The following is a 17,981-nucleotide window of genomic DNA, read 5'->3' as shown; positions in this document are numbered from 1 at the left end:
CATTTTAGTATTGGCCATTGCATTGCATTGTACTGCATTGCAAAATGTATTTTCTATAGGTTTAAAAGGTATGTTCTCAAAATATTTCAATAGCAAGAATTCACAGAGAGATGATAGTACGTCTAAATAGTCATTTCCAATAATAAATGTGTGTCTGTTCTGTAGGTGCTCCTACCATGAAACTCTTGATGGTGTGTGTGTGTGTGTGTGTGTGTGTATGTGTATGTGTATGTGTGTGTGTGTGTGTGTGTGTGTGTGTGTGTGTGTGTGTGTGTGTGTGTGTGTGTGTGTGTGTGTGTGTGTGTGTGCTCCTACCAAGAAGCCCTTGATGGTGCGGTAGTAGGGGTCCATGAGCAGGGCTCCTAGTGAACAGACTTGTGCTGTGCGGTCCCAGCCGTCTGAGCAGTGAACCAGCACACTGGCGCCCTCTACTGTCATCGCCTGGAAAACACACAGCAGGACGCTCAATAAGAACACACATTTTGAAATGAATTAGTAGTATTATTATAGTTATTAATGGTATTATAGAGTGACTGATAATTAATAGTAGTGACTGAGATTGTTTTTGGTGTTGAAATGTGATAAGTGAGCTGGCAACACTGTTTAGAACATTCTAATCCAACTGTAGAAAGTGAACAGCTTTCATTTCTTCTGCTGTTGAATATTTGCTTTGTATCAAAGAACAGAGAAACACTCTCCTTCAATGATGTTTTTGGGGAAAGGACATATTTCAGTTTGAATAAGTGAGCCGTCAACACGGTTTACACCATGCTCATGAAACTGCAGGACATTCAGCACTTTCAATTATTCTGTTGTTCAAATATTTACAATGCATCAAAGAACAAAGAAAAAACATTGTATTTCCACCAATTTCTTTTCACATGAGCTACGTGTAATTGACAATATAACGAAATAATTGATATGGATAATAGCTCAGGCCTTTGACAGTAATTCTTGTCTTTCATTTTTATTTTAGTGAATAAACAACATGAAAACAAAAACAAGAATTACAGTCGAGAATGCGTTTTTTGTACAAGAAAATCTGTTCTGGTAAAAAGCGCCCTTTCAATTAAAAAACAAAAACAAAACAAAAAACAACAGTGCAGACCTTCATGAGGAAGACGGCTGCGTCCACGACGGCCTTGATGTGCCTCAGCCATCCCGAGCTCTCCAGCCCCACCAGGTACTCACTGAAGGATAACGAACGCGTTCCCACCACTGAAAAAAGAAGAGAGACGTGTGAGGCAGGATGAAAAGAAGAAGGAAGTATGGAGGGAGGGAGCTACTCAGCACTATCAGAGTGCACCACCACTTAAAACACGTCATTAAATCAACCACAGAGTGGATGTCTTCTTGAACACAGAAAATAGTGAAACTACGTCACTGTGAAATGACTGAAATTGCTTAGTATTACTTTACAGAATGTCTATTGGAATATACATATATATATATATATGTATCGGAATTATTATTAGTAGTAAGTACAGTAGGTTTATCATTGTGCTATTGTGTGTTGTTTTGGTGATTGCTTCTCTTTTGTCCCTTCCCTTTAACCAACACACCCATTAAATATAAAATAAAATAAAGACTGTGCACTACATCCCAGTAAAAGGTGCAGGCCAAAGGCTGACTGAAGTTTTCCCTCTATGGAATTAAAAAAATAAATATAAAGAAAAAAGGATTTTAAGTGTGCAGACTCTTCGGTTCTCATGTCTGACCTTCTAGAAGCTTCTGCAGACTGGCCCTCATGATGTGGATATTCTCTATTCCCACGAACTGGAAGCGGATGTTGGAATAGTTGTCTTCGTTCTCATAGCCCTTCCCTGCCGCACGATTGGCCAGGGCATTCAGCTGGGAGTCGTAAAATAGAATAGGACAGTACAGAACAGATTAGAATAGAATACAGTAGAATAGAATAGAATGCCTTTTAGTGCTATTGTCAACATACACGCAAACAACGGAAATCACACATAGTGTTACATACAATGAGATTGTATCATTTTAAGTGCGTATGAGATATATTTACAGCAGAAAAAAACTGAAAAAGTCTGATTCAACCACAATTTTCTGCTCCCACTTATTTTGATTTTCTGTGACGTTTCGGGTAAAGGCCCTTCCCTTCTTCAGACGTCTGAAGAAGGGCCTTTACCCGAAATGCCATGGAAAAAATGAAGTAAGTGGAGGCAGAAAATCCTGGTTGAAATGGACTTGTTAACTTTTCATCTGGTCATTTGTTTGTCCTGCAGGTCAGATGTTTGGATGTGCTGGCTTCTCTTCTTTGTTATATTTACAACAAAAATACAATAAACAGAATCAAACATCCACATTTCGTCAATGCCTATTCACATGGACATCATTTCTGATTTACATTGACATACACAAAAATCAGCCAAAGAACGGTCAAAACAATCAAGATAAGTGGCAAACACAAAGGACACAATAACCACAACCCCAAACACCACACCAAGTAAGTCCACTGTAGACGCTTTGAAGGGATGCCTTCTACTTGCTCAGATTTTATTGGAATTTCTAGCTAAAGCCATTTCATTTATGAGTTCCTCCTTATTTGTTACAGTCTGTGAAAGTCAGTCTTGTAAAAAATAAACCCACAATAAACAGTTTTTGGCATGGACAGCCTTTGTGGTTTTTGTTTGGTTTGGAACATGCCGAAATTTCATGTCCTTTTATTTTCTCAGACAGGAACGCCATTCAGGAAACCAGGAAGAAGTTGAGTAACAGCCTCGTTCCTCTTTGCAGCAAAGAGAACACACGCACAGACACATGCACAGACACAATCTTATCCCTGCCTTTTTCTGTGTATATGGCTCAGGTTTAGTGAAAGTGAAAGTGAAAGCCCATTGGGAAACTCCAACTCCCATTGTCATTGTGACACAGCACTCCACAGCACACAAGTGAACACTGCACACTGCACACAACGAAATTGCATTTATGCCTCACCCGTGCAAGGGGGCAGCCCTCAGTGGCGCCCCATGGGGAGCAGTGCGGTGGGACGGTACCATGCTCAGGGTACCTCAGTCATGGAGGACGATGGGGGAGAGCACTGGTTGATTACTCCCCCCACCAACCTGGCGGGTCGGGAGTCGAACCGGCAACCTCTGGGATGCAAGTCTGACGCCCTAACCGCTCACCCATGACTGTTTACGGTTTCGTGTTGTACATCAACAATAGTTTTTCATAAGCTTCGCTTGCACTGAGAAAGGCCTGGTGACCGAAAACTTTTTGCATGTGTGGATAGCACTTTCATTACTTGTATATATGTATAGCAGTTAAGAAGTCCTTGCACGCACGCACACACACACAAACATGTTACCTTTGGCCGTGTGTCCATGACGTATATGAATCTGCAGTTGTGGTTGGTCTTGCTGATGGCCTGCAGCATGTGTTCGTCCTCCAGGCAGCGGGCGCTGAAGCCAGACAGGGGCTGACTACACCTACACATCGCAGACTGGAGTGGAGACACAGACACACACACATTACTTCTTTATTTGTGCTCACAGTTCAAAATTCAGTGTTCATAGATACAAATTTACCATTTGCAAAGATACTCAGGCATGATCTTGACTATTGGAGCAGGCATCCAGTAGTAGTCCACACGCACACAAAGTGGAATATTATTCAGCATTCTGACTATGGCTGCACAATGACGGAAAAATGTGGTGAAGCTGCAAGACATCTGCTTAACAAATTAACTGTCACCATCTCCAGAATGTTGGCTGGCAGTGAAGCCAGAAGCACCACAGCACAAAAACGACTATCAAGTCTGAAATATGGCTTCAACGCTGTCAGAACCCTTCTTTTCCATTACATTGCTCATGAGTTACTGTTAGCTGCAGATACAATACCACACCCCTACTATCAATCTGTGTCAAGGTGTGTGTGTGTGTGTGTGTGTGTGTGTGTGTGTGTGTGTGTGTGTGTGTGTGTGTGTGTGTGTGTGTGTGTGTGTGTGTGTGTGTGTGTGTGTGTGTGGTGTGTGTGTGTGTGTGTGTGTGTGTGTGTGTGTGTGGTGTGTGTGTGTGTGTGTGTGTGTGTGCAATGCATGTGTTTGTCTAGCTTATTTGTTTGTGTGTGTGTGTATGCCTGTGTCTAGCCTGATTTGTGAATATAAATGGTGTGTCAGGATAAGTAAACCGAAACCTCTTCACTTAGAGACCTCTTTAATCTTAGAGGCAAATCAACAGTCAACACAAATATATGCTTACAATGATCCTGCACACAAGGAGACAAGTGACTTAAAAAAACAAAAACAAAAAAAACAAAATCAGGTCAGCAAACTGTCACTGGGCTTTTTCTGCTCTCTTCAAGAGGAAAGAAAAAAAGATAAATTGGACAGCAGGTTTGTAGTTTGTAACAAAAAAAAACAAGGATGTCCTACTGCACCCGAAGGGGACGTTGAATAATGTTTTACGGGTGCCAAACAACAGCGCGGGCACCACAGATCAAGGAAAAGAGCGTAAACAAACTGAGCAAAGGGGGTATTTCAGGTAAACTTGTTTTCGTGCCAAACCTCAGTTAAGCAAGTTAACTCAGGCCTGTGACCTTAGAGCAGTGGCTCTCAAACTTTTTTGTCTGTCACGGTGGGAAACGAAGGTACTCCACTTCTTACATAACATGCGGCAGCACGCAACAAGCTGTGCAACCAGTAAAGCTAATCAGATGAATTTGCTGTCTGGAATAGTTGTCAACAGCTGGAAAAAAACAGCTCCTTCTCTGCTTCTCCTGGTAGACAGAAATTAATTTCAATTAATTTCAAATTCTTTGTATGACCAGTGCATGTAAAGAAATTGACAATAAAACCTACTTGACTTGACTTGAAAGAGAGACAAGGCATATACAAAGGGTATATATCAAACAAGCACCTCCTATCCTTTCTTGTTGCTTGTGGCCTTGCAATGTGAGGCAAAGTGCTATTGAGGATCAGAGTTGTATTAAATATTTCGCAAAGCACAAACACAAATGTAATTTCATTTGCAATCGGGCTGTTGAATGAGCAAAAAAAAGAAAAGTTGCTCTGCCTAGACTGACAGTGGGGAAACGTTATTGTTTTCTCCACGGAGGTGAGGCGACACCGAGGCAAGAGACCACAAACAAAAGAAAAGGACGGGAGGTATTAGTTTGGGTTGGACCCATAGACAAACAGACAGAGTTTCTCATGCGATTTGAACAGCTGTGGCCTAATGGTTACGGAGGTGGGCTTAAGATGAGAGGGTTGCAGGTTCGAATACCACCCTTATCACGTCCTACAACTCCATCCATGGTTGAAGTGCCTTTCACCTAACCCCACACTGCTCCAGGGACTGTAACCAATACCCTGTACAGAGCTGTAAGTCGTTCTGGATAAAAGTGTCAGCTAAGTGTAATGTAATGTAATGTTTACCTTCTTCTCCTGGTAAAAGTAGGTGAGGACGGGGAAACGGCCTTTGCTGCGGAACTTGGAGCTGCCCACGATGATGGGCTTACTGGCAGTGATGGGCACATATAGGTCTCTGGGATATGTGTCGCAGATCTGAACACACACATGCACACAGACACACACGGAAACACACACACAGAACGCACACACGCACACCTTGATAAGCCCACAGTCTTGAATTCTTTTAACATAATTTACAACACTCATTTGAAACATAAATGTTCAGTTTTCCTTAAATGAGCAACTGGTCAATGACTGGCCTAAAGTGAAAACTGAAATGGATTTTTCTGGGCATTGGTTAAGTGACTTCTGGAAGACTCATCATGCCCATAATGACTAGAGCTCATGTGGTTCCACAACTAGCTGCTCAGAGTAACTGGAGTCACACTGCTCTCCTTCCCCTTATGAAAGGCTGTAGTCTATCCAAGTGATCGGCTCGCTGGTAATGATCATCATATGAGGATGGCTGGGGACATACCAGGACATTCATTCAAGGACGGATTACTGCACAGGCCAACCGGGCCCAGGCACAGGGGCCCAAGAGCCAAGGGGGTCTTGAAGTCCAGGCCTCCGTATTTTCCATTCTCATAATGCATTAAAATTGCACATTCAACAATTTTCACATTTTCTTGAGGGACAAAACCCCAACATAATATTAGAGTCTGTAAAACCCTCAACAATTTTGGAAACTAGCAACACCCAATGGAGGGGGGCCTTTCTTGTTGTCTGGCCAAGGGGCCCATGGTATCATAATTTGTCACAGCATTCATTCATTGACATTTCTGGCGCTGAAGCTCAAAATAACAACCAAAACATCCAACATCGGCTTAACAGGACTCGAAACCATTTACACTTAGACATTTCATACTCAGACATACCAGCGGTATGTTAACAGGTAAAATGTGATATAGGTTATATATCGGTATGTGGTTTATTATCAGATGTTTGAAGGTTCAATTATTACTATTTCGGTCAAAGCACAGTACAGTATAATGGAGAAAGACAAATAATAATAGTAAAACAGTAGTAACAACTCATAATTCCTAGTAATATGTATTACTAATGTAGTAAATAATATTAATAACAGAAAAAAAAGAGTTATTCATAATAGCTACAGTGCCAAGTTCTCTTTTCAGTCAAAAAGAATTTTCGTTGAGCATTTGGCCAGTTGGCAGGTGTTAATTTAGAGCCCTGGTTAGCTATAGTGTTCCACTAGTATGCTACAGGCCTGAGGAGTATTGTAAGAACATGGTTAAGTAATAAACCAGGATAAATAAACCTACATGAAGTGGTAAATCTGCTAGTAGTAGATCACCCACATGTGTCATTTAGTCAAGACACCTGGCTCTTCCAATAGATGATTTACCACTATGTTAAGACTGACTTAACCTGGATTAGTACTTCGCCAGGCTCTTGGCATAGTCTCCTGTCCTCTCACCTTGTACTGTCTGTTGACGTCGGTGAGCTGCCACTGGTCGCTGGGCACGCCCATGCGCTCAAACTCTGCAGCCAGGTCCACCAGCCCCCAGCCCTCCTCACGCTGCTGGTCATTCTGCTTTGGGTTGTAGGAGAAGGCATACAGCTCGTCATAGGACACTGCAGAGGAGGGGGGGCGGGCAAAGAAAGAGATATATAAAGAGAAGGAAAGATTCAGACAGTGAGAAAGAGAGCGCGAGGGAGAAAATGGTCAAAGAAAGAGACACAGAAAGCAGAGGGAGAGGGAGAGAGGGAGAGAGAGAGTGTAAGGGCATAGCAATTCGTCTGGGTCATTAACAATATTTTCGTAATGAATGTGACAAGTTTTGGCAAAGGTCATCGCTCGCGTCTCCAGCCTTGGAGAATGCCTGGACGGCCGACCACCTGCACAGACATAATACACAATTGCACACTGCATACATACTAATATGACACACACACACACGCGCGCACGCATGCACGCACGCACACACACACGCACGCACGCACGCACGCACGCACGCACGCACGCACGCACGCACGCACGCACGCACGCACGCACGCACGCACGCACGCACGCACGCACGCACACACGCACACGCACACGCACACGCACACGCACACACACACACACCCGTCAGAGCTTAATCAGACCATCTGTAGCTTCCTGACCCCTCTGTGCCTCTCTCTGCTTCGACTTTCCAAGTACAGCAGAGTTTGACTTCTCTTTCTCCTTTCCCCTCAACACACTTTCATGTCAGATCTCGCTGTTAGAACATTCATTTCGATTTCGGTCAGCAAACTCACTTTCATTCGGTGGTTTATTTTTTCATTCATCGTTTCATTCATTCAGTCCTCATTCACCCCTCTGCCTGCCTGCTTGTCTATCTGTCTGTTTATCTGTCTGTCTGTCCAGCATTACATGACATTACACTTAGCTGACACTTTTTATCCAAAGCAACTTAGTTATTTACAGGGTATTGGTTACAGCCCCTGGAGCAGTGTGGTGTTGCTCAAGGACACCTCAGCCATGGAGTGCAGGGTGCCCCGAGTGGAAGTGTAGGTTTAGAATCATTAGGCCACGGCAGCCCTCTCTGCCTGTCTATCTCTCCCTCTGTCTACCTGTCCATCAACCTGTCATATCCTTCTATCTAGTGGTCAGTCAGTCAGTCAGTCAGTCAGTCAGTCAGTCAGTCTGTCTAATCCACCTGGCCTAGTAATCTGAGCAAGGAGCTGCAGATGCCTTGTGTGTGTGTGTGTCTGTGTGTGTGTGTGTGTGTCTGTGTGTGTGTGTGTGTGTGTGTGTGTGTGTGTGTGTGTGTGTGTGTGTGTGTGTGTGTGTGTGTGCGTGTGCGTGTGTGTGCGTGTGCGTGTGTGTGCGTGTGTGTGTGTGTGTGTGTGTGTGTCTGTCAGCCTGTCCCACCTGGCCGTAGTAATCTGAGCAGGGAGCTGTAGACGTCGTGGCAGTCCCTCTCGCGGGCCAGAATGAAGTGCACGGCGCGGAAGTTGCGGCAGAGGATGATGAGGGGGCAGCCACTGGTGGTCAACGGCATCTTGTCCACAGACGCGATGTGGTGATGCAGGATCTATAGAGGAAGACACAAAGAGACATGAAAAGATTACATGACATGACACACGGACAGATGACACGATTGTGGTTCATTCTTTTGAAACTCGGTTGTTGGTAGACCCAAGTCTGTTCCCCCGACGTACGTTGTCAATGCGTTCTATTGCAGCACAGTGCAGTTCTATTTGAGTACACCAAACTGCTCCGAGTTTGTGTTTTGGAACCCTGATCTGAGAACCCGTTCTATTGAAGTTTCCTGAGGTGCAGGTCAGGGTTTCAAAAGAAGCCATTAGACTACCATGAAATGCGCCGCTGGTGGTGACGTGAGGGGCATCTTATCCACTGAGGCATTGTGGTGATGCAGGACCTGCGAAGATGATATTTAGTGATTTAGGGTTGTCAATATGATGACACTACTATAACTATTCACAGGTGGTGAGGGGCAGAATATCCACTGAGGCGATATGGCGATGAAGGAACTTTAGAAGAAGACACAGAGATGACATGATTACTTATTTATCTTAGATGACGTGATTAGAGTTGTCAATATAGTTAAACTACCGCTGGTGGTGAGGAGCAGCTGATCCACTGATCTTAGTTGAAGCGTCAGGATACCATAACATGACAATTCCATGCCCCCAACGCTGTGGGAACAGTCTGGAGCTAGCCTGATTAGCATCGACGTTCAAATCTATTCAAGACTTGGTCTGACCAAGAACATAACAATTAACATTTCCTAAACGGCATGGTTGACCCGCCTCCCTTGGTTTGGTTATGGTTGTTTGCATACCGACAAAGTGGGAGGAGTTCCCATATTTTCGGGAACTCAGAAAGTACTTGCATTGCTCTTGACCTGACTAGTTGCAACGCTGAAAGTGTTGTGTCACTAAGAGGACACAGCCTGGCTAGTCTGGAGCACACCCCTTCCTCTTCCAACATGACTAATGCACCTGTGCAAAAAAGCTAGGTCCATAAACATGTGGATGACAGAGTCCTAACCTGAACCCGTTAGAACACCTTAGGGATGAATTCTTCTGGGCCTTCTCGAACAGCATCAGTGTGTGACCTTACCAATGTGCTTTTGGAAGAAAGGTTAAAAAAACAACTTATAAACACTCTCTGCAATCTTGTGGACAACCTTCCCAGATGAGTTGAAGCTGCAATAGCTTCAAAAGGTGGACCGGTATCATATTGAACCCTATGGGTTAGGAATGGGATGGCAGTTAAGTTCACACAATATGTGAGTCAAGGCAGGTAAGCAAATACCGTCTGTAATATAGTGCATGTCAACCGCTGCTCCATTAAGCTTAACATTTAATTACAGTGATTCCACATTAGCATACACCCTTGAAGTTGACAAATATTGCTTCATCAACATCTGATCATGATGAAACATATTGCAGAAATACAGATATGCTTGTTCAATCTTAAACACAAACAAAGCAAATACCAGTACCAATCTCTTTAATGGCTCATCAATCCATCTGAAGGCAACAAAGCCACCTCAGCCAAGTACACAACAAGCACTTTGATGTCCAAGTGTGTAACTGCTGTTTTGTTCGATTCACAGCCTGCTGTGAAAAACACAATTAAAGGGGACCATCTCAGTTTAGTCCCCAAAGCATTTGAGGCCACTTACCATGAATAATAAATGATCCGCAGTTGGCTGATTACGAGGAAATTGTGCACTAATGATGTTTTCTGTACAGTGTGTCATTGAGTGCAGTGACATGCATGGACTATTCCAGTTTGAAACAAAAAAATGATCAGTATTTGGTTTAAAACGAATTCCATTTACAAAGCAAAGCATTCCATTTACACATGTGGAACAGCGTTCTGCAATCAAAATATTCTCGAAACATGGCCATAATCAGGATAAATAAATATTAAACTCATTTTGTGTGTGCAAACCGAATATTGCCACCGTTATGTTAAAAATCGAAATATTCCTCGCATGTAACTATGGTCATGTTGAGTGTTAAGAATGTCTTTGGAATGCATGTTATGTGCAATACACAATGGGGCAACTTTCACAGCACAAAATTAACATATTTCTCTATGAGGCACAGTTGTCTTTTCAGGTCACTGGACTGGGAACGTACAGCCCGCAATAAACATTGATTTGCATATTCATGAAATGCCATTGTAAATACTCCCCATGATCACCATGACATCTAGAAGCTTGGAACACATTTGGCCTTGTCCATCTCCAGTCATGTGCAACCCTATTTGACCACCAGTGATGCTGGGATAAACTTATGTCTTGAGGACTGTTAACGGCCCTTGACACCGTTTTATCTCCCAATATAATTTTAATGCTATGCAGCTTCGCATGAAATATGACATGTTTTGTAAAGGAAGCTTAGAAATTACATTTGGAATAAAAATGTGTCATATTCAGGGGACCTAGAGAAGGTGGGGTCTATTGTAAAGGTTGCTGCCTTCAATATAGGCCTAAAGTGCAGGGGGAAATACTGGTTTGTGTCCATAGTATGGCCCTTGGAGGACTTTAACGGCCCTTGTAGGAATTTGAGGTGGCCCCTTGAATGAAAAAGGTTCCCCACCCCTGCCTTACATAATGTCCAGAGACTAAGAGGCACTTTTGACTAAATGGTGAAATCCCTTCAAGGCCCAAAATAGAAGTCCAGTTGCTTACAATTGACCTCTTTAAGATTTACATGAGCTCACTGAATGAAACAGTACGAGAGGACAGCATCTTCAATGGAAATGTACTAGATTCTTAATACGCTTTGCTCTTTCCTCACAAAAGAAAGCTATTTTCAATAAAATCTTGAACAGATACAGACAAACGGGCAGAACAGCATGTGGTGTGTTTTAGAAGAGTCAGGAAGTGAAGTTTAAAAACAATGTGGTTTCCTTTCTGCGTGGGTCTCTAAAGCAGCGTCCTCCTCCATCTGGTCATAGGGCTATACAGAGCACCCGGGGCCCGGGCCTCCTTTTATACCAACATGCAAAACACTGGCATTTAGGGAACTCAACACACACATGCACACACACACACACACACAAGCAACGGGTGGGGCAGTCAGTCAGTCAGACTCAGGCAGGCAGGGAGGGAAGAAGGGAGAGAAGACATCAGACTACACAGGGTGAGATGGTTAAAAGGTGTTTTGAAACGGATACTTTGAGAAGGGCAGGGAGGAGATAGGCAGACAGCTTACTGAGAAGGATTACTGGTTGAAGACATAAAGAGAAAGAAGAAAGAGTTGTCTGTCAGAGTGGAGCAGAGCCTTGCAATTACAACGGACGGCCCCAAATCTAATCCATCACTTTTGACCTGGAAAAAATAAAAAAAGTAAACTACTTTGAGCTGATTTGCAGTTGTGGTTGGCAGCCAGCTTTTACCAGCTTTGTCCAATCACAGTGTAAGGATTTTTCATCTCCTGCTCTGCTTTTCCAATGACCGTGTAGCGTTCCTAGCTCTTACTCGGCTTATCCAACCACAGTGTAGGGTTGTTATCTCTCTCTCTCTCTCTCTCGCTCTCTCTCGCTCTCTCTCGCTCTCTCACTCTCTCGCTCCATCTCTAGCACCAAAAGTGCTTGCAGAGTAGACTGCACACACACACACCCTATGTCCCTCTCTGTGTGTGTGTGTGTGTGTGTGTGTGTGTGTGTGTGTGTGTGTGTGTGTGTGTGTGTGTGTGTGTGTGTGTGTGTGTGTGTGTGTGTGTGTGTGTGTGTGTGTGTGTGTGTGTCTCTCACACACCCCCCATACTCTGCCTCTCTTTCTTACTTCTCCTGTCTCTTTCTCCCAATTCTCTTCCCACAATTCTCTTTTCTACTCTCCTTTCTGGGGCAGATCTCCTTTCCAGTGTGTGTGGCAATCAGATCCCCCAGCAGTGTAGAGAACAGAGTGGACAGGAAATCTGCAGTAGAATGAGTGAGTCAGTGTTTCTCTCTGCCCTCTCTGCTATTGTTTCCTTGTCCGTCACACTCCACACTTCACACACACACACACTGGCTCTCACACTCATCTTCTCCATTTACAGTATCCTCTTGCTGGCCGCCTGGGCCTCGAACACACACACACACACACACACACACACACACACACACACACACACACACACACACACACACACACACACACACACACACACACACACACACACACACACACACACACACACTGTTGTGGCTGGTGGTGAGAGGAGAGCTGCTCTCTTAGCCATCTGCTTGTTTGGATCAGTATCCTGAAAGAGATCTGCAGTCTACTCTGCAAGCCCTTTGGTGCTAGAGATGGAGAGAGAGAGAGAGAGAGAGAGAGAGAGAGAGAGAGAGAGAGAGAGAGAGAGAGAGAGAGAGAGAGAGAGAGAGAGAGAGAGAGAGAGAGAGAGAGAGAGAGAGAGAGATAACAACCCTACACTGTGGTTGGATAAGCCGAGTAAGAGCTAGGAACGCTACACGGTCATTGGAAAAGCAGAGCAGGAGATGAAAAATCCTTACACTGTGATTGGACAAAGCTGGTAAAAGCTGGCTGCCAACCGCAACTGCAAATCAGCTCAAAGTAGTTTACTTTTTTTTATTTTTTTCAGGTCAAAAGTGATGGATTAGATTTGGGGCCGTCCGTTGTAATTGCAAGGCTCTGCTCCACTCTGACAGACAACTCTTTCTTCTTTCTCTTTATGTCTTCAACCAGTAATCCTTCTCAGTAAGCTGTCTGCCTCTCTCCTCCCTGCCCTTCTCAAAGTATCTGTTTCAAAACACCTTTTAACCATCTCACCCTGTGTAGTCTGATGTCTTCTCTCCCTTCTTCCCTCCCTGCCTGCCTGAGTCTGACTGACTGACTGCCCCACCCGTTGCTTTTCTCGCAACAGGTTCTGCCAAGTGGGTTACCATGGCAACACTGGCATGGGCCAAGGCCAGGCCATTAGCAGCCCTAATTCCCGTATCTGCCGTGTCACACCGAGAGGGGAAGTGGCAAACGATAGCAATCCCTCTCTTCTTTAATGCCTTAATGTCTTACCAGAAGCCTGCTCTGAGGAGCAAGATAAGAGTTTACAGCTGAAACAACAAAAGCAGTCATCATCGGAAGTCTTGTGCGTTGAAGATCTGCCCAGTTGATGCTTCTTGAGCCATCCTGTCTCTAAGAACTTCCTGTCTTTGGGTGGGTTTACCACAGCCTACCTACTGCACACTTGATGTGAGAGCCAGGCTAGCTCTGTGCCTGTGCCACCATGTGAATAGTCAAAAGAAATCAGGCCACAAGTAGACCCGGGTGAAACTGAAAACATTGCAAATTAATACATTGTTTATTTTTTCTTGCAGAATCTGCAATTTGAAATCTTGAAGATGTTACTCAGTACTTTAGAAAAACATATTGGTTTGCAAAATGAACTTTCAGAGTTGCATTCTCTGTTTACTACTTTAAGAAGTGAACACAAATTCGTCAGATATCACCAGATTACCATGTTTGAGGCATCATTGTAAAGCTTGGAATCTGCACGATCAGAGTCTATGAATAACTCTATATGCCCATGCCTCCTTGTGGCTAGCTAGTCACATCTCGCTTATGCTCAGGTCTCCCTTTTTTAATATATTTTTTAGGGTCTTTTTACGCCTTTATTGACAGGACAGTATGAGATGTTGACAGGAAGCGAGTGGGAGAGAGAGAGATGGGGGAGGATTTGGAAAGGACCCCGGCCGGACTCGAACCGCTGTCCCCATGGGCATGCAAGCCCAAATGTGGAGGTCTCCTTCCTTACGCGCCGTCTTCTGGGAAACTATTCGGAGTAGCAAGACAGTAAGTTGCATTTAGAACCGCGAATGAGGCCATTATCCAAATTGTTGGTGTGAACTGGTTCTAGCTCTGGCCGGCGGTGAGGTTTTTTGACAGATGCCAGTTGAGAATTTCCTATCCATGGGTTGGTTTGCCAAGCCTGGCGATGATATCCTACGTACTTCCGCCCAAAGATTTTGGCTCCGTACAGTAGTCTGGCCCAACCCGCTTTGCAAGCGTGTTGGAAAGAGATGGGGTAACTTTCAGCCACTTCCACTGTCAGACATTTCAGTTCTAATTCTGAATGTGGGCAAAAAAGTTAGCTATTTATCTGAAGAGCGGATGTGCAGACCAGTCCAACCCTCTTTCCCACATGACAAGGGCCACATGTCAAGGTGTGTTGAATAGCCGTCTGCAGGAAAATCACACATACTCTATTCAGGCCGACCAGAACAGTGCCGGTGTCCGTTTCCCGTACCAGCAGTTACGTTTGGAACTATGCTGCTTATGTAGTACAACCCAATCGCGTTCATAATGGGGTACTAATTCTTCCGCACAAGACTGTGTTACCCAGATGAATCTGCTGACGTCCATGTTGTTGTCATGGGTCGCAGAATTCTTCAGTTCCCATCGCAAACCAACTTTTCAGTTTGCATCGTGAAACACACCGGTCGCTTAGAGATTATGTGCGGAAACAGGCACCGGCACGGTTCTCTGTTGGCCTGAACGCGCATTCAGAGGAGCAAGATAGTGGCACTGGGAAGGAGCTGAAAATCAGACAGAGCAAGTGTGTGTGTGTGTGTGTGTGTGTGTGTGTGTGTGTGTGTGTGTGTGTGTGTGTGTGTGTGTGTGTGTGTGTGTGTCTCTCTCTTACCCATATCTCCTGTGCGTTGGCCGGGTTACTCTCAGCAAAGATGAGGTGAGTGGCTGTGAGGTGCAGTGTGCCACTGACCGTCTTGTTACTGAGCCGATCCACTAGCTTCACCTGTTCCACCTGTGAACAATGCAAGCGCACCTGTTACGGCAGTCTCCTGTACCCGCTGTAAGGGTCAATGACGTTTTTTTGGGTTCAGACGTCAGGTGGTACAACCACAGCTAATGCCCATAAATGAATTACCAATTGGTAGTTAATTTACTGCAATGAATATGCTTCTTAGATAATCCCCTAAAAACAAAGACATTTAATCCATACAATAGTGGCATTAGCTGTGGTTGCACCACCCCGACGTTAGCTACTAAAAAAACGTCACTGACCTGATAGTCACCCACAGCAGTACTCACAGTGTTTCACAGAACATTTGTTAGTGAAGGAGGATGGAGGGGGTAACATTAGTTACATTCCCGATTCAAAATCTTTTATCTCTTCAGGGTATCTATTCAAAGAGGGAGGTGTTTGTTGTCAAGATTGCCGCCTTGACTCCAAAGAGCTGGGGAAAACCCTGGCTGGTGCGAGAACCGCTCCTCAGAGGTTTAAGTTCACTGCTGCATTACGTAACATGGTGCAACATATTTTCTCTCTTAAGCCAGGCCTTTGGTTAAATGCTTGAGCTCCTACAGTATTTCGTTTTTTAAAGCTGTAAATATTTAACCACAGACAGACAAAAATCCTGTGGCCAACTCCAATTTCCCAACACATTAAGTAACAATGGCAATGAGTCAACCAACTGAAAAAAAATCTATTGTCTGTACATAAGCTCTGGGCATTTTAAGCAACAATCCTTTTAATTGGCCCATCGTAGAAAAGAAAAGAATGGTGTTTTACCAGCTGTAGCAGGTGGCATTTTAACATCAAAAAACCCTACAGTCACGTACGACTCCACGACAGAACGCACAGGTAACTCTGCTGCCAGGCAACATGTTATCATGTCACATTAACCATATGTCAATGACCTAGCAACCCACTTATTTCCCTCTCCTTATCTTATCCTTATCTTCAAGCTTCCTGTTAACACCTCGACTGCACGAAGAAGCACCACAAAACGCTGTTAATATTAAAGCCCACTCAGCTGCTCGGGAAAGATCGTAAACACAGAGGGTGCTGAGGCTGCACTTCCCTCCAGACTTAATGCTGACATGCACATCACTCACACTCTAGTCTAGCTACATCCGCCTGACCATGTCCCAGTATCTCAGCTCATTTGGGTTCCTCAAAGTCCCATATCTCGTGAGGGCTGGCCTCATTAGGCACGTGGCAGAGCTAGACAGTTGCTATATGTATCTGACGTTACTCACCAGAGATGGCAGTGAACTCTGTCATAGGCTAGGACTTTCGATCTTTGAGCTCATATATTCTTTCCATTATTGTAACTTCCATCTTCAACCTGTGCTTGTGGCCCTGTGCTTCGCTGACACCTGGCCTGCATGGAGAAAGCAATACAGTATCCCCGCTGTCAGTCCTAGCCACAACAACTTTCCCCTATCCATTCAATATCCCGATTGCAAATGAGAAAATGACCTTTGACTTGTGCTTTTGCTAGATATTTAATTAAGCTTCTGACGTTGATGCGTTGCAACATCATCATAAGGCCACAAACACAAGGGAGGATGGGAGTTAGGATTATGGAAAGAAGCCCTAATGATTCACCAGCCCTCTTCCTCTAAATCAGTGTTTAAACGACGACAGCCGTCTCTTCACTAATGAGTGCATTTCCTAAGGGCTGGGTTCTGACAAAATGTGACATGGCTACAACTCATTCCCGTTTTAAAACCAAACAGAAGACAATAGCATAATATTTAATCATAATAATGAGCTTCTGTCACTGTTTAGTATGCCATCATGGCTTTGTGCCATAAAATGCATGAAGGCATGACCAGGTAATCAAGTTGAATGTCAATAAATAAATCCTACTCAGTGTAATACTCAGTGCTACTTCGGAATAAATTACGAAACAAACCCATGGAGTCATTCCAAGCAGCCTTCCTGAACTTTCTTACCAAGCTGCACTGACTACGTACCGGTAATACCATATTGCCCAGCTCTGATAGATTTGTTTACATATGCTTCACAGAGTGCCCCCCCCCCCCCTTATTTATATCGCAGGGGTTGACCTCGGATTTAGTGAATGTTGGATCATTAGGCTTTCCAGAAAACAGGTCAAGCTCAGCATCTGCTTCCCTCGTGAGCAGACTGGCGATGTGCCTCGTTTTCCCCAACAGTTGGAGATCACTTATGGCATATGTGTGCTACTCTCCTCATCTTTTGCTATGGAGACTGGTTGCATTAGTTTTGACGACATTACCCCTTCATACCTTTGACCATTCTTAATATGCATGGGCGTGTTTTGGGATCTAAGCATGCATATAGAACTACATACATTGAAGCTTTGTTTTGATCAGCTGATGTCAACTCCAGCGACAGAAATGTACACAGAATCCCACAGGCTGATATCAGCGAGTCACCACACGCAAAATGGTCCCCAAAGACAAGTGAATGTGGACCCTTGGCCTATCAGGAAATGGACAAAAATGCAAGCTAACCATGTCATACTTCCTCTCGAAACAAATATTCACGTTAGCTAACTGGTAAACAGCGGCAGTATTAGCTGGTATGCTAATTGAATTAGCCAGCATTTACCTTAGGCGTTCGGATATGTTCCATGGTGCCGGCGGAATTGCTCCAAGCACATGCAACAGATGAGAAGACGCTGTTAAGATACACGTTCGCGCATTAGGTGAACAGATACTTTAATAGATTAATCATATAATCCAAGATTGTAACCACATTCGTTCTCCGCATCGGCTTGATTGCTGACAACCAGTTCGCTGTTCCCGCAGCAGCTTCCTAC

At 44.3% G+C, this 17,981-nt stretch overlaps 1 protein-coding gene across 1 annotated transcript in view; it reads right to left on the bottom strand.

The window, feature by feature from the left end:
• mtmr6 (myotubularin related protein 6) overlaps nt 1–17,961 on the bottom strand; it is a 22,078-nt gene extending 4,117 nt beyond the window's left edge. Inside the window, exons 1-9 of the mRNA XM_063207409.1 lie at nt 17,771–17,961; nt 15,071–15,190; nt 8,313–8,475; nt 6,873–7,030; nt 5,399–5,527; nt 3,332–3,466; nt 1,719–1,851; nt 1,109–1,218; nt 316–441 (exon numbers count right to left, since the gene is read on the bottom strand). Of these exons, the coding sequence (XP_063063479.1) occupies nt 316–441; nt 1,109–1,218; nt 1,719–1,851; nt 3,332–3,466; nt 5,399–5,527; nt 6,873–7,030; nt 8,313–8,475; nt 15,071–15,190; nt 17,771–17,794 (1,098 nt within the window). The 5' untranslated portion in view covers nt 17,795–17,961. The remainder of the gene's footprint in view (nt 1–315; nt 442–1,108; nt 1,219–1,718; nt 1,852–3,331; nt 3,467–5,398; nt 5,528–6,872; nt 7,031–8,312; nt 8,476–15,070; nt 15,191–17,770) is intronic.
• Nucleotides 17,962–17,981: the final 20 nt, after the last annotated feature.

Source organism: Engraulis encrasicolus, chromosome 9 (assembly GCF_034702125.1).
Source record: "Engraulis encrasicolus isolate BLACKSEA-1 chromosome 9, IST_EnEncr_1.0, whole genome shotgun sequence".
NCBI classification, from domain to species: Eukaryota; Metazoa; Chordata; class Actinopteri; order Clupeiformes; family Engraulidae; genus Engraulis; species Engraulis encrasicolus.
The sequence above is the reverse complement of the archived record's forward strand: the minus strand, read 5'-3'. Positions and strand labels throughout refer to the sequence as shown.